This window comes from Astatotilapia calliptera, chromosome 5, assembly GCF_900246225.1.
Source record: "Astatotilapia calliptera chromosome 5, fAstCal1.2, whole genome shotgun sequence".
NCBI lineage: Eukaryota > Metazoa > Chordata > Actinopteri > Cichliformes > Cichlidae > Astatotilapia > Astatotilapia calliptera.
In genome coordinates this window covers 359,518-381,919 of record NC_039306.1, presented here as the reverse complement: position 1 = coordinate 381,919, position 22,402 = coordinate 359,518, and the positions used below count along the sequence as shown (strand labels likewise).

General features: G+C 42.5%; 1 protein-coding gene across 9 annotated transcripts in view; it reads left to right on the top strand.

The window, feature by feature from the left end:
• LOC113021787 (dedicator of cytokinesis protein 3-like) overlaps positions 1-22,402 on the top strand; it is a 229,871-nt gene that overhangs the window by 97,018 nt on the left and 110,451 nt on the right. For all 9 annotated transcript variants that reach the window (XM_026166510.1, XM_026166509.1, XM_026166507.1 and 6 more), the window contains exon 4: positions 20,412-20,467. In XM_026166510.1, coding sequence (XP_026022295.1) covers positions 20,412-20,467 — 56 coding nt within the window. The remainder of the gene's footprint in view (positions 1-20,411; positions 20,468-22,402) is intronic.

Genomic DNA, 22,402 nt, shown 5'->3' with positions numbered 1-22,402 from the left:
GACCCTGCTGCCCACACAAGAAGCCTTACAGCTTAAGCTTTATTTGTGCCATTCACTGGTATATACAACTCAAAGCATGCTGTTCCACTTTAAGTCTGTTTACTCGCCTCTCGAGCACTTCTGTAACACAACTGAGCTGCAGCCATGTTCGAAACTCTGAGGAACACCAGAGCTGCTGCTGCTGCTCCAGCTAAAGGCTGTGTTAAGACTCAAGGCAACCACAGACAGATAAACCACACCTGAAAAGCTCTCCTCCTAACAGGTTTGTTTGTCAGAGAGAAGAAGTCACAAACAACTAAGGATCTGGCTGAGATTAAGAAAAACATTTACCCGCATAGATCATTGGGAAAAAGATGTCAGTTTCCAAGTGAGAATAAAGATTTGGCTCTGGAGCGATGGATAAAGGTCAGGAGGTCTGAGTCCAGACTGACCCTGTAGCTGCATCAGCCAAGAAGAGAAGTAGATGAAGTGATGCACCCATCATGCCCAGTTAGTGCCCGTTGTACAAGCCTGTGTGAGTGTTATGATGTGAGGTTGCTTCAGTTGGTCAAGTCCAGGTTCAGGATATCAGCCGACCACCTAAATGTACTCAGTTACAGCATTTTCTGCTGAACCCCTGAGAATCTGTGGATGTGTTAGTGAAGACTTTTCATCGCGGTCAAACTGTCACATCTGTAAAATTTAACAAAGTTCTGGACAGAAACGAATGTTATGACCTTCTATGAGCTTGTTACATTATTACATTTATGCCAAATGCTCAATGTCATCAAAGCTAAAGGCAGTCCAGTGAAGCGTGTGTGTGTGTGTGTGTGTGTGTGTGTGTGTGTGTGTGTGTGTGTGTGTGTGTCTTTGCTGTTTTTCATGGCTGGCTTTTTACTGCAACGTGACACTTTGAAGAGCAAGAATTGTTTTCTATCAGAACAAAACATGATTTTGTTCTGGTAGAGCCACAGATTTATTTTATCTTCCAGAAAAACGTCATCAGTTTCTGTAACATTCAGTCAGTGCTTGTTGCTGGCTCATGTTGAACGAGCAGCTTTCAATATAATGCTGCGTTCATGCTGTTACCTGAGAGCTTTGTGAGGTAATTTCTCTGCAAAATGAACGTGAGTCCGTAGAGATTATGTTTCTTTTTGAGGATATCTATTTAAAAATAAAAACAGAATGCAAAGATTTGCAAATCTCCTAAACCTTTAATTTATTCACACAGCACACAGTGGTGGAGTTCTGGGAGATCGATGCTGTCCCAAAATGATCTGCTCCACACTCCGGTTTGTCCCAGTCACACAAAAAGAAATTGGGAGACAGTTTTTTTTGTTTTTTTAACAAAGGTAAAACTCATATGTCAGCTTTTTATTATATTTTGTGGAATGAATTAAGCAGAGTGTTGACTGTTTACTCTAACAGATTTTACTGGAGCTGCTTCCCTGAGCCTGTGATTCACACCAAGAGCTTTGTTTCCATCACTCTCCCTTTTTAAAATCACCATGTCTGGCTCACATGCTAACAGGCTTGTAGCTTTTTTAGCCGGTTGTGTGTTTGGTCCTGGTCTGTCCATTTCCCCTCCTGTTTCATTCTCGGTCCATAAGAGGCTTTACTGTTTATCTGCTGCCTGCTCTGTGCTGCAGATAGGTGGCATGAAAGAGATCAGCTATTGCTTTGTTCTTTATTTTGTCTTAATGATGAGACGGTGCCAGAAATAAAACAAGCCGACCTTCAGTTTGGATTTCAGGTGGATTTGAATGTCTCAGGAGGGAACTGTGAAAAACAAATCCCACATTTAGTGTCTGCTCTCTGTGTCGTTCAGTAATTTATTGATACGACCTTATTTCTTGTAATATCTGTGGCTGTGTTGTAATGCAGTAATGCACTGAGCAGCGATTTGTCACTTCTAAAATGTAAAGGTGATTTTCACTGAATATCTCATCATGGGGAGTTTGACTTCTGCTACTTGAACCAATACTAATGAACTTAAAATCAGTTTAGATTCATTTAAATATTAAAAAATAGTCTGATTTTTTTAAAACATATTCATTTCACTTTATTTGACTTTCCCATCTCTGTCACAGTTTCCTCTTCTGTACTCGAGTTTCTCTTGCAGAAGAAAAGTTGATCTCTGTGATTTAATAACTGGATAAACTGCACACAGATTTTTTCCTGCATTCCTCTTTTTATCTCTTCAGGTGCGCCGGAGTTAATCGAGCTGCTGTTTGTGTGAGAGGATGGGAAACTGAAATAAAGTACACTCTCTACCAGCATCACAGCTTTCATATACACCAGGATGCAATTGTTCTCAGCCAAGGTTGAAATGCGATGAGCTGCATTTTCCAACAAATATGAGTCACCGAGGCTCGCTGTTTTCATAACTGCAATTCAGTCAGACAACTCATGTTTGAAATGACTTATTACTGTAGCAGAGTACGTTTGATTTGGCATCTATAAGCTCTCAGCCTATCACATCCTACAAACACGTCGTATAGAAAGTCGGGAGTGATGAGTAAATTATCCTGTACAGGTGGATGTTGGGATGGTGGAGGGAATGAAACGGCAGCAGCAGCACTCAATTGGGGGGGGAGAGAGAGAGCAGCAGTGCAGCTCGAGCTGACTGCAGTCTGTAGCTCCTGAGTTTTGCTTCATTTCAATAACATCCATTTCTTTTTCTTGTGTGACTCACTGGTGACATGAAGCTTGCTAAATAGTGGTAAATGTGATGTTTTAGATATTGGGAAAATATCTTCAAAGTATTTTACAGAGAAACTTCACTGAACTCATCAGAATGAACATTTTAGGAGCATTGATGCTAATGAGTCATTTCACTCATCCTTACTATTGATAAGCAGAGATAAGTGAGATTTCCATGAGAGCGTGTCATAAGTTAACAGTTATGTTATATCTATATAATCCTTCCTTACGGCAGACCAGTCTAGAGTGGGCTGTTGTGTGGTGCTTGATATACGACCGGGCACTGCGCTGTATTTCTGTGATGTCAGTCCCATGATGCTCCCCAGCAGCTGATAAATGAAGCAGAAGGACCGTTCTTCTCTCTGCTGCAGATCTGGCTGTTAAACCACAGAGTGAGGTTTTAAAATCTCAGGTTTTCTTCACAGTGACTGTGTCGCAGTGCTCCGAGGATCCTATCGGTTTGTGGTTCCCCTTAAATAAGTCATACGTAGGGTAAGTTTTAAAAAGCTGTTCTTTAAAAAGCACCTCAGGTGCACATTAAATGTTATGGTTGAATCTGTGAAATAAGCCAGAGTGCTAGTAAAAATCAGGTCTTGTTGAGAGGTCGCATCTCCAGGGAAGCTTTGCCTTGACTTGCCGAGGACCAGTTTGGCTGTGGGCGATGCACCACCATTCAAATCTGTGGGTTGCAGCAAGGGCAATAGGATTCAGCACAGCAGGCATAATAAGAAAGAAAAAGTTGAAGCTCAGGCTTCCTCATGCAAATGTCAGTGATCTAGGGAGGCCTGCAGTAGAGCGCTGCTTATCAAAGACTGCTCGTCTCCAACCTGCATCTTTACACCGACTCTTAGTTTGGCTGCCACTGAAGCCAGGAAGAGCAAAATGGAATAAAACAGACGTGTCAGGATCCAGAACCCTGTTCTTTTAAATATTTGTTCATGTTTTTACTCAAACTCTGATGAATCGGAAGCTCCTGTAAAAGTATTTGATTTGACCCGTCATTCATAGCTAATCTGCAGACATGGTAGGTTAGCTGAACGGCTAACAGATTAGGTGCTTTGCAGCCCACCTCCACCACAGCTCCTTCCTTTCTTGCTGGGCGTAGTCGTAGCTGATGGCTGCTCCATCCTGCACGGAGCCCATGCTGCTGCTTTCCCACAACAGAACCAAACTAGCAGATGTTTCTGTTAACTGACGTGTGAATGCACTGCTAATGTTAAACAGCAGACATACTGCAGATGCATACGTTTGCATGTATGCATGTTTTTCAGTTATCAGACATCCAAAATGCTGCAGCAGACCACTCACAGCCTTACACACATATTTGTTTATTACTTGCAATTAAACTGAGTGAAACGTAATATTCAGCGGCGCTGCCTTTAGCATGTTTGCAGCTTTTGTAGTGTACAGACTCCTTCAGTCAGTCAGAGTAGAAATGGGTGTCATGCTTAGTTAAACCTGAACCTCTGGCCTCTGGTTATGTCATCCTTGTGGTAGAAGAGTAGGTAGCTGGAGAAGAAGAAGTGATGGCACATTTGAGCAAACACTAGAAGTGAGAGAAAACATCCAGAGACAGCCTGTGGGCAGTCTGAGCAAGAAAGTTGGATTTTATATAACCTCAGTGTGGACAACTCCACACACATAAGTTAAAGATGATGGCTGTGCTGCGATTTAAGAGTAATTCGCTTTTTCTTACTTTTCTCTCTCACACACTGCTTCTGTCTGAGTGCAGCAGCTCAGACAGAAGCAGTGAAGAGCAAGGCCTCCCACTGTGATGCAGTAGTGTTCAGAGATTGTTCTGGGTGCTGGAAACAAATAAAAAGTTATTAAATGTGAGGAAGTTGCTACAATGGCAACATTAGATGAACTGAAGCCTGATGGTCACTGCTGTGAGTCTGAGCGATGTCAGACACAGTGATTGTATCAAAACAATAAAACCCATCAACTACGAAGTATTTGAATATTTCTGTACGCGTCTACTGAGAAACAGAAGCAGTTACAACGTTGCAGTCGTTGCCATCTGAGGTGCCGATTAGTCTGACTAAAAAACTGTCCGATGCACCTGAACAAGCCCCGCCCTTCAACCCAAAGCATCCACTCCCACCATCCCACTGCCAGACACTACAGATGGGTTTACACATTTTTGGGTGACACAATAGTGACTTACACTGGAATTTGGTTGATAGTTTGTCTGCTTTGATTGTAGTTAAACGCTACCAGTAGTAAAAGCTTTGGTTGTGTTAACAGTGTATGGAAAGTGTGTGGAAATTCATTATGTGTGAGTTTAGTGCAAATCTGTGTGACACGAGCTCAAAGAGCCAACGTGTGATTGAGCCCACTCGCGTGCATTCCCACCTTTGCGTGCCTTGTTGTGCTGTGTGATGGTTTCTGTGTGTGTGCACCGTCTCGTGTGTTTTCGCTCTCTCTCTACCAGCAGAGAGGCATCAGCCCAATCCTGTTAGTTCCACTCTAATCACCTGGTTTCTCCACAATGGGCTTGCTGGTTGAAACGAATCGCTGTGTCTCCCGGAGGAAATGCCTTCCTGCTCAGAGTCTGCTCTAATTCAGCTGCACTGTAAAAACTTCACACGCTGAGGTTCATCAGCGTTCAGATTACCGCAGCCGTCGGGGCCACAGAGAGGGCAGCTCGCACTCAGTGAAAGCAGCGTTTCTCAAAGCTCTGATCTGAGAGCTGCTGTGGATCGCTCTTTGTAAAAAATGTCTGATTTTCTTTTATTTGTTGGCAACAGAGAAGGGCAGTAACGTGTTACTTGTAACGCATTACTGTAATCTGATTACTTTTTAAAAGTAACAAGTAAAGTAAGGGATTACTATTGCAAAAACGGTATTTAGATTACCGTTACTTTCACGCAGGAATGCTGCGTTACTGCGTTACTAAAACCATGATTTTTTTTGCGAGAATGTCTCACGACAGTGACGTAAGCGAGTGCGCCGTTAGTGACAACAGCTGTGTGCAGATCAACAAAGGATCATATATGGAGTGCAGAGAGAGTATGAGCGTGCAGCGTTTAAAGCGTGGAAGTACTGACCTTACTTTGAGTTTGATTCCATAAAAAGTGACAAAAACATTAGTGTCCGCTGTGCATGGGAAGAAAACTTCTTTTTACAGCGAAAAAACCCCTAAACTTCCAACAAGCACCGAGTAGCTACGACGTAATGGGAAACTCACAGAGAAACTCGCGGATTCTTCCACTGACCGCGGCACACCTGCACCAGGGTAAACCTCCGCCTACCCCACTCCTGCTTTACAGGTGAAAATAGAGCAACAGGACCGCTGAGTCTTTGACTTTATTTATTTTCTGCTGTGTTTTACTTGCATCTATTTGAAAGACTGAGTGTAAACACACAAAATATTTTATTTTATGTGCTGGAATGTGCAGAAAATAGGTTTAAATGTTAAACTAATTTCTTCCAGTCAGAGAATGTTGCATATAATTAAATTTTTGCTTGATGCATAAAGTTAAAAGATTAAAACCAATAAAACAAGTTTAAAAAAAGAGACTTTTCCATTTGATTACATTTTGTATGATGGATTATGTAGAAAAAGTAGAATTGGGCTGAAAGATCTATCACTTTATCACCTCTTCAGGTTGTAAATCGTGTTTTTAAAAAGTAACTAAGTAACTAAGTAATTAATTACTTTTGAAAATAAGTAATCAGTAAAGTAACGAGATTACTTTTTGGGGGAATTAATTAGTAATTAGTTACTGATTACTTTTTTCAAGTAACTTGACCAACACTGGTTGGCAATATGTTTAAATCTGCAGTATTTTAATCTAACAGAGATGTTGTTGGAAATGTAGTCTTTCTGTTGCTAAATTATTACAGTTTGGTGTATATGTTTTTGGACAATGACACTTTTCTTCCTCACTTTGCCTCTGAACACCACTGCAGGGGATTTCAGTCCAAATTCAGTCCCAACTTTCAGCTTTAATTCAAGGAGGGTTACAAAAGTACTGAATTCACCATTTAGGAATTACTGTACACCTGAGTCCCTCACACTCAGGACTCATTGATATGTGTCTGTGTGTGAGGGTGTATTCAGGGACCAATAATTGGAAGTTTACTGTACTTGTGGGGACCAAAACCCGTCCCCATGAGTTTGAAGCCATTTTTGAGACTCAAAATGTGGTTTTAGTGTCAGGGTTACAGTTAGGTTATGGTTAGGTTTAAGGTCAGGGGCTGGAGAAAGCATTCTGTCAATAAGATGTTGATATGAAATGATATGATGATATGAAAACACAGCGAGTGTGTGTGTGTCCGGTCACCCTTCACAGCAGAGATTAAACCAATCAAGATAGAGTTTCAGGGAAAAAAGAACCCAAACACACACTGACAGTGGGAGAGGCTTCTGGGCCTGCGCTCGCTGTGCATCAGTCTGGTCATGAATTTAAAAACAGCTCAGTTTGACTCTCTGCTCTCATGTTCTGCCCTCTGCTGCTCTCTGCAACAATCCAAAACGTGTCAATGAGGACAGTCGCGGTCATTGTACACTCTCATCTTCAAAATGTTGGTGAGCTTTGGAGCTTGTTTGGTTCGTCAGCATCCACTTCAAAGAGTGACAGCACTCTGTGTGCCAGACAAACATTTTAAATAAATCATATACAAATATATTTATAATATTCTTTAAGAAGTCTGAGCTGTGCTTGATATCTCCGATGCTTCTATACTCTGCTTTCAAGGCACACAGTTTAAAATAAATACATTTATGCATTTTTAATGCTGACAGCATTTTGACTTCTTTGGTTTTACACAGATTATCTCTTCAGTATGTGCAAGATTAAATATGATTCATAATTTGGAGATTTTTCAGTCAGCCAGTAGTTATTAGCATCAGTGCTCATCACAGTAAAAGTCACGGAAAGTGAAAAAGGATCCATAATATTAAAAACAAGAACTTCTGTAAATGTAATTCAGCCACACTTCAGTTCAGATACGATTCAAACATCAAGCAAAAGGAACAGAAAATCTAAACAGACTGCTCAGTCCATCAGAGGCATGATGGGAAACAGAGGCCGTCACTGCAGCCTGCACTTATTACACTACAGGACTGCTGAGTGAACCTGATGCAGTGTGTAACGTCTCACATGTCACGTGATCTTTTTGTCATACCAAACATGTAAAATATCACGGGAAGTTCTGTCAGTGTGGAAAAATGCAGTGACACCGCTGTCTTTAATATTTCTGTGATCTTTACACCACAGTGTTTTACACTGTATGCAGCAGGTGGGAACTCTGTGGGCCTCTGTGGATTTAGCTGACCTTTAATCTTCAGAGCATTAGGCCAGAGTTACTGAGCAGCTGCAGGATAAAAAACAGAGAGAAGAGGGAGATGCAGAGCTCCTCGCTGCAGCCGAAATCAGCAGACATAGAAGGATTCTCAGTGCGGGGAGATTACACCTGGCACAGTCCAAATATATATGCTCCTTCACTGTCTGGAGCTGCTGCTGGTCTCTGCTTGTGTTAGAGAGAAACAGTCAGAGTCATCTTTCAAGTGAAGTCAGAAAAACAACGAGAAACTGTGTCTGTGAACTCAGGACACATCTTTGTCCAGATGTTGACATTTGACCTGGTTTAAAAACCAAAGAATCTCAGGCTGGTGCTCACATTCATATTCAGTCACTCCTTTCAGCTTAATAAATTATTAAATTGACCTAAATTAAACCGTTTTTAAGGTCATCAAACTTTCCCTATTGGAAAAGTTTCATTGTGATGCTTTTAAATCGAGGGAAGAAGATTAAACATTAAATATCAGTAAAACACGTTGCACATCTTGCTCTCTCGTTCCTGCCACATGCATGATCATTTTCTGTCCTTTGTATCTCTGATAACTCTGAGCAAAGATGATGGCAGATGTTTTGGACTCAGTCACTCGTCATGATTGTTTCTCTCTGAGAGAGCGAAGTCGTTGCACACAGCGAGTCCTGAAAGTTTAAGGGTTCGGCTTTGTTGAAGCTTCATTGTCACGTGTTAAGTTCAAGAGTGCAGCGCACTGAAGACTGAACACACAGGCTGGCCCAGCACATCGTCCTCAACTACATCAGTTAGCATGGTTCAGCGGGAGACGCAGGAACAAGGAAGTGAACAGTCTTCATTTTTTTTTTTATTAAATAGAAGTTGAAGCCAAAAATCCAGGAAAAAAAGCTATTAAATGCATTTTTTAAAAACAGCACCACAGCATGATGTGGACTCCAAAACAGTTGGGACAGGCGCAGAGATGCAGCACCGACAACAGCTCAGCCAGCAGGAAAACGCTGCTTTGGGAATTTATGCGCCTCGGAGCTGATCCCAGAGGCAGAGGGTGCCAGCTTTATTCGGCTTGTACGATTGGTACAAAATTAAGTCATAAATGTTGATGGAGCTGTTTTTATGACTGCACCAGTGCGAGCTGTTTCTGCTTTAATTCCTCTGTATCTCACTTCATACCGTAAAATGTGACATGGCAGCATTCGCCCTTATGAGAACAAACATAAAATTCCACTTTTCCTAAAATGAAATTTGCAAAGGAGGCAATGACACACAGGATTATCCGCCGTAAAAGCCCATCGTTTCACTAGCTGGGATCACATCCACGGTAACGATGGCCGATGAGGGACGAGGAAGTGTGAAATGGTGCTGCGGTTGGGGGAAGCTCCCAGGCCGGCAGATCCTCATGTACTAACGAGAAATGAATGAAGGAAAGGAAAAGAGGAGAAGAGAGGGGAAATGATCGGGAAGGGTGGGGCATGAAAATGAGAACAGCAGGTATTGGTGGAGGGGGGCTTTTATAGCTTGAGGCCGGCGGGGGCGTGAAGGAGGAGTGGTCCGCTCCTGAAATTCAGATGATATCTCCACACAGTGACGTCTGCCGGTGTGTGATTTCATAAAGGTTAAATGCAGTAAATGACTGTGCCAACGTGGCAAACTGCTCCTTACAACATATAGTCATATTTAGATTTAGCTGCAAAGATCTAATGAAGTGAGAGAAAAATATAAAGCAGCTGCTGTATACTGATGCAGTTTAAATCCTGCCTGCTGTGAAGGGATTCACTTAAAATGCATTATTTACTTTTTAGTTTAGCAGGTTGACTCGCCCGCGTAGTCTCAGATGGATTTTTCCACCAAAATACCAACAGCTTTGTGCCTCTTCATTTGAACCAACCTTGCACCTGTTTGGACTTCTCCTCCCAGCGCTGCACCCTGCCCTTCGTGCTGGGCACCAAAATACCACGCAGATGCTTAAGGCGGATTTCAAGGTCAGGAAAATATCAAACGGTCAGAGCTGTCTTTGCCGGCTCGCTGCACTGCAACAAAAACGGGCCCTGAAGCTGCAGCACCAACAACACTCCACACTCTCTGTGGAAGCCTGTGTTTACACCGGTACCTGTGAACGTGTAATCATCCAGTCGACCAACGTAAGACGAACCTGGTGTTATCCAATGACGATATCACAGGAGAGATGTAGAGTGTGAATAAATGAGCGCTCGGGCTGAGGGCGAGGCGAGCTGTTCCTCTTTCGTTACAGATGTGATGTTTTCTAATCAGCTTTGGTTTGTAGTTGATTGATCACACTGGACCAGTTAATGTAATTTGCCCAGTGAATAGAAACAATCCTTGAAGAGCTCGTCTGAGTCAGAGTGGGCTGAGAGAAACATTGCCTGGAGACGTTTCAGTCAAAACGCAGCGACTCCAACTGAAATGTGATGAAAAGCAGCAGGAAGGTGGAAAACTGATGTGTTTGTTTATTGTCACTCAGACCTTGTGCTTCTTTTGGACCTTGCTGTCAGGTGACATAACCGCCAAGTAAAACTAGATGCGACCGTCTTCCTAAAATATCAACCGCGAGTCGGAATTTGAATCCAATCAGGACGACCTGCACGGTTTAAACAGTCTTACATAAAGAGAGAGAGAGCGAGAAACCTTTGTCTGCTCTCACCTTCCTGAAGCTCGTCGCACCGACTCGCTGCAGTGGAAATCTCTCCTCCTCAGAATATTTAGAAAGACATTCATTGTTCAAGAATCAAGTAACAACAATGGCGGTAGATGTACAGTTCTGCAATTGTGATGTAATCACTGTTATTTTATCATCCGAGCCTATCAGAGCTGCTGTGTGAAATTATAGACCAGCGTGCTTTATGATGCTGCACGGAGCTCAGTGTGGGAATTGCACCATCCTCCTTTTTTTCTCTTTTCCTCTTGGGATCTTGAAAAGGGGCCTGATGCAACACAGGGGCTCATAATAGGACTGAATATATGGGTGTGTTAGGGTTAAGTTTAGAAGATAAACTCGCTCAGGACAATAGAGGAGGCAGGAGAGTGAATCACAGCTGCAGAGTCTTTTCTAGCTTTCAGATTGTTGCAGAAATGACTGGAAGACAATGAAACGCGGATTATCCGAAGCTCATCGGCAGGTGTGATAAGAATGAAACAAAAGAGACTGTAATTGGTGTACAGCAGCAGAGCAGTGAGCTGGAAACAAAAGACAGAGAGTGTGTCCTGTATGATGGCACGAAAAGAACGAGGAAGAGAAAAATGTCCAAGAGAGCAAAGGACCGGCTGAGATGAAACAAAAAGAAGGATCTTAAAAAGTATTTTAACCGTGTAAAAACATTTCCTGTGCAACTGATGATCCAGGAGCATCGTCTCACCCACTGATGCTAAGAGGCCGTGTTGAGATGAGTGTGCTAAATGAGCTAAAAAGTTGAAACCGGTACATTAAGAATGCTACAGAGTGCTAATGTTTTCAGCTCCGACATGAACTTTTGCAGCGCTTCGTAGCGGCGCGCTCGGCTGACTGCGGTGCAAGTTCACAGGTGCTTCAAACTCAATATGTCGACTTTTAAAGTGTTTTATTAATATATGTTCACCACCCACTGCTCAGTTTGCACGGAGCAGTAAGGACTTTCTTTCGCTTCATGCTGCACTCATTCCTTTCACACTGAGTGCTTCAACCGCTGAACTACGAGTGTCTTCACGAGTGTCTCTCACATGTAGCTCTGACTTGTAGAAGCTCTTTCAGTGGGTGTTGTGTGCAGACTCTCAGATATCTGAGCTCATTTCAGGCTCTGTGGCTTCTTAAACCCATCAACACTGAGAGTAAATGTAACCTGATTAATGTGGAATATTTCAGCCTTCCTTTTAGTTACACTGAGTGAAGTTAATATATTTTGGAAATATTTTAATTTAGTATCAAGAGCTTTTTGACACTGAGAGCTAAAGCTTGGCATGTTTGTAAGAAAGAATATATATAAATATAACCTTAATAACCCAAACTGCATCGCCTTATATTATCATGTTGTTCTTATATGTCTCTGTGCTTGGACACAAACAGGGTCTGCAGTTTTCTTTGGTAGATATTTTGGGACCTTTGGTCTAACCGATGAAGCGCATTTTAATCACATTACAGTTACGTACAAATTGATGACGACATCATAATCAGACAGACCTACAGAAAGTCTGAAAAAATAAAAAACTGAAAAAAGAAACCTCATAAAAACAGTTTGCTGGTAAAAACACCTGAAACTGTAAATGTCAAACAGCTGTGAAGGCTGAAGTTTAGCTTCAGATAAACTTCAGCTGAGCCGGACTGCTGCGTCATCATCAGGTGACGAGGAAGAGGCCCGACATGTCTGCCACCTCAGGATCAACCCTGAAAACAACGGTCAAAATTAAACTGTAACAATTTAACAGTCAGTAAAGTTTGTTCTCCGTGGTGTCGTAAAGTTACAATTTTGAAATGTCGGGAAGGACGAGCTTTACTTGTTTATGTCACGGCGGGAAACACAGATGTATTTATGGAACAGACCCAAACGCAGAGACAGGAGAAACCAACGAAGGTTTAACAATAAGTGAACCTTTATTGTGGCCGATACAAAAAACTGAAGAACAAGGTGAAGTGAAACAAGGGCGAAACTAAACTGAAACCTAAACTGGATAAAACTCTGACTATGAAGACAAGACCCTGTACGACCACAACAGACGACCCGACCAGGAACAGACGGACACAGAGGACTCAAATACACAGGAGGGGAAGGAGGGAAGTGGAAACACCTGGAGACACAAATGAACGTGAAGCCACAGGAGCGATGGAGACGCGAGCTGTGCGATTCTAATCTCACATAAAATGTTAGAGACTGTGTGAGAGTCAGAGTTATGATGACACAACAGACTGACCATGACTAAGATTACAACTACAATACAGAAAGTCTGTGATAGTCAGTACATTACAAGTTAATTAATTATCTTTTATTTATACAAATATCTGATTAAAACATACAGAAAAAAGCCGAGAACAGCTCTCCATGCTATCCTCCATTTTCCTCCTACAGGTTTTACTTGTGTGTGATTTAAGAAGGACCAACATTAAGAGTGTTAAGGCAGCGACGTTAGTGAATGAAACTGGTGATTCATCACTTTCTAACAGCTTGGCTGGAGCGTAGACACCAATATAGTGTGTTTCCATACTGCTGCGTCTCCACCTTCAGAGGTGAGCTGACCCTGAATGATCTTCACCTCTGACAGCTCCTTTGGCACAAATTGAAATTCCATTTATAAAGTCTGATTGTAGTAAAGACGTGTTGAACAGTTCGTCTGTTCCTCAGGTTGTCTCAGGATATTTTCACTCAATTTTCCTTAATGCGGACGCCACAAAGTAATCTCATCTCAGGCAGAGATGATGCGTCAGCATCTTTTTTGGGTGGGAAGCGAGGAAGAGGAGAGGGAGCTGCCTGCTTCCACACCTGCAGAATTAAAACATTTATGACCCAGAGCGCTTTCACCGCTGGTCAGCAGCACAGTTACAAAGACCATCAATTATTTAGTCTGGAGGGATAATGTTAGGCTGTTTTATTAAGAGCAAACATCAGCAGAGGTCACTGCTGGGTACGGTCCGGGAGTTTGTACCAGTCTGTGCATTTGCTCCAACTCTTTTCAACCTATGGATGTGTTCGTTTTAGTTTGGTGTAAAGTTGCTCATCCTTTGAGAAGCAACCTTTGATTAAAAGTTTTACAAGTCTGCTGTTTGTTGTTAGAAGTTTGCACCCCGAGGAGAATGAATGAGACTTTTCTTTGTGTGCTCTTTAAAGTTTGCACAGAAATATGGAAACAGAGCAGAAGTTTCTGGCACAACCAAGAGAATAAGGTCAGAAACATCTTTCAGTCTTTGTTGTTTTCTTGTTTTGTCCTGGACAGCATCCGGACAAAAGGTTTCGAGCTTCCATGATCCCAACTGTCTTGCAACTCTTCTGCAGCTTTTCTGAAGGTCTTGCAAAGTTTTTCTTTGGACGTTGGCTGTTTTTCACTCATTTCTTTGTACCTGATCATTTTCAGAGGGATGCATGTTTGAGTTTGTTCAGCCTCATCACCGAACCGATGATGTGTCTACACATAACAGGCAGTTTTAAATTGTATCTTTAGGCACGTTGTTACCATCAGCCGGTCACAAAAACATCATTTGTTCTAATTTCTTTGTTTGAATCTGTTAAAAATACTAAAGATTACAAAGTTTGACATAAAATAATGTTTTTGCACTAACCAGGTGATTCCCAAAGAGCTGTTAGTTAACTAACAGCTCTGCATGCTGTGCAGCGGCTGCTTAAAACAATCTGAGGAAACTGGACAAGTGGTGGCATGTCAGGCCTAAAAACAGGACCTGAGACATGCATCTGGACCTTCAGCTGATCCCTCTGCTGTTCACTCAAAAGAAGTGGTCTCACTGGAAGCCAAGCTCGAGGGAGAGAAAGAGGCCTACCTTCAAATCGTTTAGATGTAGAGAGGATATTACTTTCTAGCTCCTCTAGTCCACACAGCGTTTCAGTCGCTCACTTTAAACACATACACAGCTTAACAAGAGCATCCGTCAGTGTTCTGAGCAGAGAGCACGAAGGAGGTCCAAACTGTTTTACAATGAAAGTCTGAGAAGTCAGGCTGTCCATTAGGAAACGAGGATCGAGTGTTGTAGATGGCGAGATGCTGAATAATTTACAGCAGCAGTAAAAAGAAAAACCCATATTAAACTTTAGAGACACGACTGACTTCTGGTTCCCGTCTCTCTGACTTTATTTAAGCTTGATGTCTGCAGTCTCTGCTGTTTCCGACCTCGTGCAGACCTCGTTTCAGTTCAGAAGCACACGGAGAAACATGGAACTATAAATGTTTTGTGCACCTTTTTCTCATTTGTAAGAAGCTTTAAACGTGCTTTTCTTTAGTGGAGTAAATTTGTGTTAGCAGAAAGTTACAGTTTTTCTTGCCAAGTTAAAAAAAGAAGGGCTAAATCACACTGCTGTGAACCAGCTAAACTTTATGACACGAACGCTCACATGAGCTCTTTTTAAATCGTCAGTGAGATGGAAGCACTTGAGCAAGGCTAAATCATATATAAGTAACAAACCATGAAATTAAATGTGTCACATCCAAGTTATTTTTCACGCAGAACGTCTTGAGCTGCCTCGTAAATAAGCCTCGTTGTACACGCTTGTATAAATGGGGATATAAGCCAACATTGTTTGCATAAACATGCACATTTACACACAATTGCACACACAAATATGGACAATAGAGCACCGTGGTGCTTGTGCTGTTTAGGATAATCAACCATTATTTGTATTTGCTCGGATTTGTCTCCTGGACATCAGTGCGAAGCACAGAATTGGCTCCTGTGTGGCTGAGCAGTAAATATCTGTGAAGGAAGGTGATCATGTCTGATGTCTGCGCAGCCGTCCGCTGTTTCCCTTTCTTTTAGTTTCTTATACCTGATGTTTCAGATTCCTCGTGTCCTATTGGCCTCTGGAAGGCACTCAGAGCACGGGTTAACGTGAGGTGACGTACAGTATTTGGGCCGGAGGCGTGCTGTTATTTTTGAGAGGATGACATTTTTCCTGCAGCCTCGCTCGCCGTCCTTGCGTTCCCCCTGTTGCTCGTCTCTGTGCCTCCGTTTCCTTATTATCCTCTCGTCTCCCTCACTGATCGTCTGTCTTTGCATTCTCTTATTTTTAACGCTTCTCGTCTCGTCTGTCTCTTTTTCTTTCTGTCTCTGTAACAAGATGACCTTTTTAAGTGGACCGGTGCTTCAGCGCCATCAGCTAAATTAAGGACAACACTTTGACACTGGGACACACACACACACACACACACACACACACACACACACACAGAAAACCTTGTTGCTGTCTCTGCCTAGTTAGCTGTGACAGTGAATGGCTGTTAACAGGTCAGTGCCTTCAGAACACCTCAGGTTCTCCTCTGATGATACCGAGCTCGAAGGCCTCGTGTGAGTCCGTGTGTGCACGTGTGCTTCATCCTTCTTGATGCATGTCTGGTGTTTCCATCCCGCTGGTTTACTGTCACATCAAAGTGGGGCACAAACAGAGGAGTTTTCGGTTTAGCATCATGAGCGTTGTGTGAAGGTGAGACAGCGAACAGAGAGCGAGCGCTGACCTCAGCACAGGTGATGAAATGCTGCTGACGCTGGCAGAGGTCCACATCTGAGCGGGTTCAGTCAGTCGCTGTCACATTTTCTCCTTTATTACAAAGGATTTATTACATCAGGTTTCACATATAAACACACAAAGCAAAGCTTGAAAACAGCACAAAGACACTTTAGAGCAACACAAACTGAAATCAGCTGACTTTACCGTCAAGACGCAGAAAGAAATAATTATTTTTCTTTCTATCCGCCCGGCATGGAGGTAACTGAAGAACCTCTGTAATGACATAATTGTAGCTGTAATCTGATTACTGCATTCAGTACAGTAACACAGTATATATGACAGGAAATAAGGAAAACCTGAGCAGGTCTACTGTAACTCATGTTCAAATACAGAATGTGCAATACTTGTGTAAATGTTATCCAAAGGTTAAAGCGATGAATCACCTTAAACAGCGCGGTGACAGCAGCTACCGAGTGCTGTGGCTTTTAAATGAGCAGCGGCGGAGCAGAGCTGTGAGGCGGTGCGACTGTGAAGAGCACATTTAGTGTTTATGGCCCTGGGCAGACAGGTAATTGAGCGAGTCCCGGGAGGCCGGACCAGCACCTCTGACCTGCTCCTGTCACATGCATGGCTGCCAACAGTTACTCTATTCGTCTACAGCCCTGTTATTCTCATTTCTTCCTGATTTTATAGGTTTCTCTCCCTCTCTCTCTGTAACACCGTCAGAAACATATTTAGACTTGAATCTGGTCCGCCGTGTTTTTCTATGTGATATTTGACCTAAAAGGTCTTTTGACAGCTGTAGCAGAATCCATCTCTGTTGAAAGAACAAGCAGCTAAAGTGCTAGCTAAGAGACAGCAGGGTTATTATGCATGATAGCAGAGGGCTGCTTTCTTTCCCGACTGCCGGAAGCCTGATTTTCCGAGTGCACATAAGGCACAGACCTGCACACACACAGGAGCTGACATCTTGGCTTCTACGCTAATACCTAACATAGATTTTCTGCATCAGCATGCAGGCTGGCGGACAAGGGAAGAAGTGCATAAACAGGATACAAACCCACATGCATATATACATGTACACCAGGATGCTTAAGAACAAAACAGCCAAACACAAACTGGCACGAACACTTCCATTCCTCAGATAGACTCTGCTCTTCTTCTTCTCTGCTCTTTCCCCATTAAAACATGTAGCTGAATATGAATGAAATCCCCACAGTGTGAAGCCTTCCCTCAGTAGACTGCTGCAGCTCCAGCCACACTTTGTAAATTAAACAGTTTTTTTACACACTTGCAATTTACATAAAAATGTTCCCCAGTCACTGGAGATATAAAGATTTTGTGACACAAAATACCTCATTACTTCCACATTTGCAGAAGAATAGGAGAATACTGTAAGCAGCATTTCGAGCTTGTAAAACTAAAATGGGGGAGCCTCGAGCGTCCACAGCAGCTACCTTTCAAAGAGACGGCACCGCCGCTGCAAAAAGTGAAGCTTACTTGTACACTTGAAAAATGAAGGCACCCGCAGACTAAAGCTGGAAATCGGCATCATATATGTTACCCTGCGACTGCGCTGCAGCATAGGCAGCGGGTTTGTCGTGGTCTTGATGAAGACAGAAGATGAATCTGAGGCTACTGAAGATGAAGAATGAGTTTTTATACAAATCAGATTCTGTATTCTGACAATGCAAAGCTGCAAGGTGCAAAGCGATGCACCAGATTTCCAACACTGGCTTCACACTGGTGCTGTAGCAAACCAGCCTGAAATACTAGAGGACAACAGTCCTTTATTGAAGAGGTTCTGTTTTGCTTTACTCACTCATTAGATTTACTGGAGGTGCCAAAACTACTTGGTCAGTCTAGGAAGAAGCTGTGGTTCAGGTTGAAAAAGCAGAAATGTTGCTGGAGGATAGGCCTGTATATCTGTTATGCCTGTTTCATGCAACTGCGTCAGATTAAGCAACTATACAGATATAGTTTCTTTCCATACCTACGCAGCTACAGCAGCAACAATAACTCCATCACTGACAGTCAACTGAGTTAGTGATGGAACTGAACCAAGAACCAGCGTGCACGTCACTATGCTCCAGAACAGCATGGTTTCCATCCATTAGGCCAAGCTTCACACAATAAACTGATCAGCTGCCGTGCATGGCACTCGCCTTCTTTGTGGGCCCAGGAAAGATTGGGCCTTGCCTTGTGTAACCTGTCTTTATAATTGATGCCAGCGGTTTTAAATGATGATTCTCTCATAATTATGTCGAAGGCCTCAATATTTCACTTAGAAATGTGAATTCTTAGTGCTTTAACCACTTTGGGAAGCCAAGCATGCAGAAGCTTGTTTTCCTAGAAAATGTTGGGTTTTAGTTGCTATGGCCACAGATGCAGAAAAGGAAAGAGGGCACAACTTCTTGAAGATTGCTGAAAAACCTCCACAGAAAGGCTGAAGATGCTTCACCTGCCCTTGGTTCAACGGTGAAACAGTAGAGGTGCACACTGTGCACATCAGGGTTCGGTGAGGGGGTACAGCCGGCTCTGAGACGCAGAACTCTGAACAATATCAATCAAAAGCCAATAAATATGTCAAATAATTTAATGGTCTAACTTCTTATCTTCTCTTTTCTAATCTTAAAGCTACACCCTGAAAAGAAGGGAATAGGAATTTAATATGTGCTTCATATCAGTTCAGGGCCTCTAGTGACTCGATATGTCACATAGTGTGAAAAACAGCCCGAGAATTTAACCCCAGAGGTAGAGCACAAACCTGAAAACGAATAAAATAAATATAAAACAAATAATAATAATTTAAAATTTAAAGACAATAAATTGAATATACTGAAATCTCTCGTGGGACACTTTCCTCACTGGTTGCCTTTCATGCCTGCTGGTTTTGTCTTATTCCAGCTAAAATGATCTCAGCCTGATTTGTTTGGATCAGAGGTTTTTTTTGCTTTTTTCCTCCCTCTTTATTTCTAAAGTTTTGCACATGTAATTTGACATATCAGGCCCAATACAGCAAGTACCAACCGATATAAAGACATATATCAAAACAAATTAGGCCATTAAAATTCAGATGATAACAAAAAAACACGAAAAAAGAAAGAAAAAAAAAAGGAAGAGAAACAAAAAAAAAACCCAACAACAGCCCACGCACAGAGAACAACAACAACAACAACAAAAAAACCACAAAAAATAAAATAAATTTAAAAATCAACTCCCTCCCAAAACCATAACAAAATGATCAGAGTTTAAGCTGATTGGTCCAATCAGTGTTGCCCCGGGAACGTCACTGGATCAGTGTAATCTCTTTGCAGTGTGATCTTTACTGGACTTTAACACAGTTGAAACAGCTGCAAGTCCAAGCAGTTCATTTTATGCCCATCACATCAGAACAGGTGGAGACAGCGGGACCCAATGTTTCCTGTATAAACCCCACCCTTCCTCAGACCCTGTAGAGTCCTTCTTCATTATATACTTTTATTGTACAGCCCTGACCAAAAGTTTATGATCACCTGAAAATCATATTTTGCATAGTTGGATCTTAACAAGGTTCCAAGTTGAGCTTCAACATGCAGAAAATTTCAACATGCAATTTATTGAAAACAACCTTAAACTGAAGCGGGCTGTTTTACAGCTGATCAAACGTTTAGGACCAAGGAAAGAAAAGCGTCTGGACTTATTTAAGTTGCTTGAAGACGTTTCACCTCTCATCTGAGAAGCTTCTTCAGTTCTAAGGTCAAATGGTGGAGAGTCCCAGATATAAACCTAGTGGGAGTTTCCCCCCAAAGAGGGACAAAGGACCCCCTGATGATCCTCTACCTAATCATATGAGCTGTCTTCAAGCTGTCTTCGCATGAGTCTTCCAGCAACTCAAACAAGTCCAGACGCTTTTCTTTGCAAGCTCCTTAGACTACGATGACCTGGATGACTGAGAACCTTCACAGACGTTTAGGACCACGTGCCTTTAAAAGGCCAAATCTGTGCAAAAATGTGATTCGCTGTCATTTTCTGTCAGGTCACAGTGTCATGACGTTCTGATGGCAAAGGCAGCATGTATTTCTCCTCACTGGAAGATCTCCAATCAAAGACAAGAAGCGACCTGCCTAGCCTGCCATCAGCCTCCGTTATAACTTATTATTGTACATGAATGATTGAGGAGCGTCTCGCTGCTGCACACAGAGGATAGTCTTTACTCTGCATGTCTTTATCGTGATCTGTCTCTCGGTGTTATTGGATGGGAAGTAGACGGTGATTAATTATCTTTCTTCTCTGTTATTTTTTCTGTCTGTGTCTCTCCAGGGAGTTTTTCCTGCCAGCTACGTTCACTTGAAGAAGGCCATCGTCACCAACAGAGGGTAAGTGTGTAAACCTGCGACACTACACTGAGCCTCTGTGAAACCTCAGGCTCGGTTAGACTCACGCTTTCGATGAATTTAACACCTTCACTGACTCCAGCATCATGTTTCAGTTTGAGGGCTGAAAGCAGTCGTGTTGAACATAAAAACAGCAAAAAGCATTTATTGTCCTCTGAGCCTTTCTTTCTCTCCTGTTACTCATTCAGTCATTAGTGTCTCTTTTCTGTCTGAAGAGGATTTTAACCAGAGCTTCACAGACAGAGCGTCGCTAACAGCCTCTGCTGAGAGTGACAATACGTTATACTGCCAAACGTATTCAGTCAGCCCTGCATTTGTTCCAGTCACTTCCACAGGCTTTTAAAATAAATGCAAAGTTTCCTTATTGTCTGACTCACTAATGAAAGCTGCACATGTGGCAGCTAATACCTGCAGGCCAAAACGATCGAGTCTGTTTTTTGTCATAAAGTAGAGAAAAAGTGTATTATTCGTGCCACCTGCACATGTGGCGTGGTTTGCAGCACACACATGCACACGGTGAGCCACTGCAATCATCTGTGGGAAACCCAGTCTTGCTTTTAAGAGCACCAGCTCTGCACTTGTTTTCAAGGTACTAATGAGGTTAACATCTTGGAGAAGTTGCCACAGTTTTTCGGTGGATCCAGTCCGAGTCTTCTGCTTGTATGATCCTGGCCTGAGCCTGAGATGTTGATCTGGGCTCTTTGGCGCCCTGCTTCCTGCTGCAGGACTTGCTGCTCTGCTTTCAGCTGAAGAACAGTCTTTGTGAGTCTGGCTGCATGTTTAGATCGCTGTGAGTTTGGGGGCCGATCAGACTCCTTCCTGATGGTGTTGTGAGATAACAATCATCGAACATGCCAAAAGCCTTTTGCACCATACTGTATGTCATCATCTTTTAGTCACTCCAGATCTGATCCGATTTGAGTCGCCCTCGTGTACCGAATGTGGGATGATGCCACAGTCGGGTATATTTTATATCCGCAGTGCTGGGAGGCATTTTTCTTCTTCTGCAGCTAAAACTGTTTAGGAGGTAATTTGATGAAATCTGCTTTTCTGTTGGGATCAGTTGTTTTGAGACTCATTCTTTCTAAATAAGGTATAAACCTCCTTTTTTCTCATTTCCTTCCAAGTTCAACTGTACATATTTTAATACATTAGCATAATTATTTGGAAAAGCTTTAAAAACAAAAAACAAAAAACAAAACCCTCCAAAATTCAGATTAATCAGCGTTACAGAGCGTGTCGCGATTTGCATAAGAGTTTTTTAATTAAAGGCAGAGAGTAAATTAATTGGAATTAGTGAATCTTTTAGAGTTTCAAGTAGGCCCCCGGGGCAGAGACGGAGAGTTGGTGTATTTTACTGAAGGAAGATGGAGGCTGCTGCATGATGACAAACATAATTAAAGACTGTTGATCAAGTGGGTCTTAAAGCAGCAGAGCTTTCGATGTGCACGTGGGTGTGTGTGAGGGAATAAGAGAATTACACTGTGTGTGTCTTCACTGTACAAACAAATGAGCCATGTTCAGTATGAGTTACAGACACTCAAGGGGTGGTGTAGGTGGAGGCGTGTTGCTTCAGGTACCAATTAAAAGCCGTACTGACAAACAGAATAAAGCTAGTACTTCATGTTTTACCTCAGGGATGATACGCTGGACCGTGCATGCACTTGATTGGTCAGCTCGGCATTACATCAGCTCGTGTTGAGCCAACTTCAACTCTAAGTTTTCTTGCTGGAGCTCCCTGAGCACCACCTGCTCCCTGCTGCACTTATTCTAACTCACTGATGTTTCTTCTCAGTTCACGAGCACTGTGGTAGTTCAGACTGTGTTGAACCTTTACTGTAATTACAACACGGAGAGAACGTTTGGAAGAATGGAACAAAATTTACTGTGAGAGAAAATCTATTTGGTGATTAGACC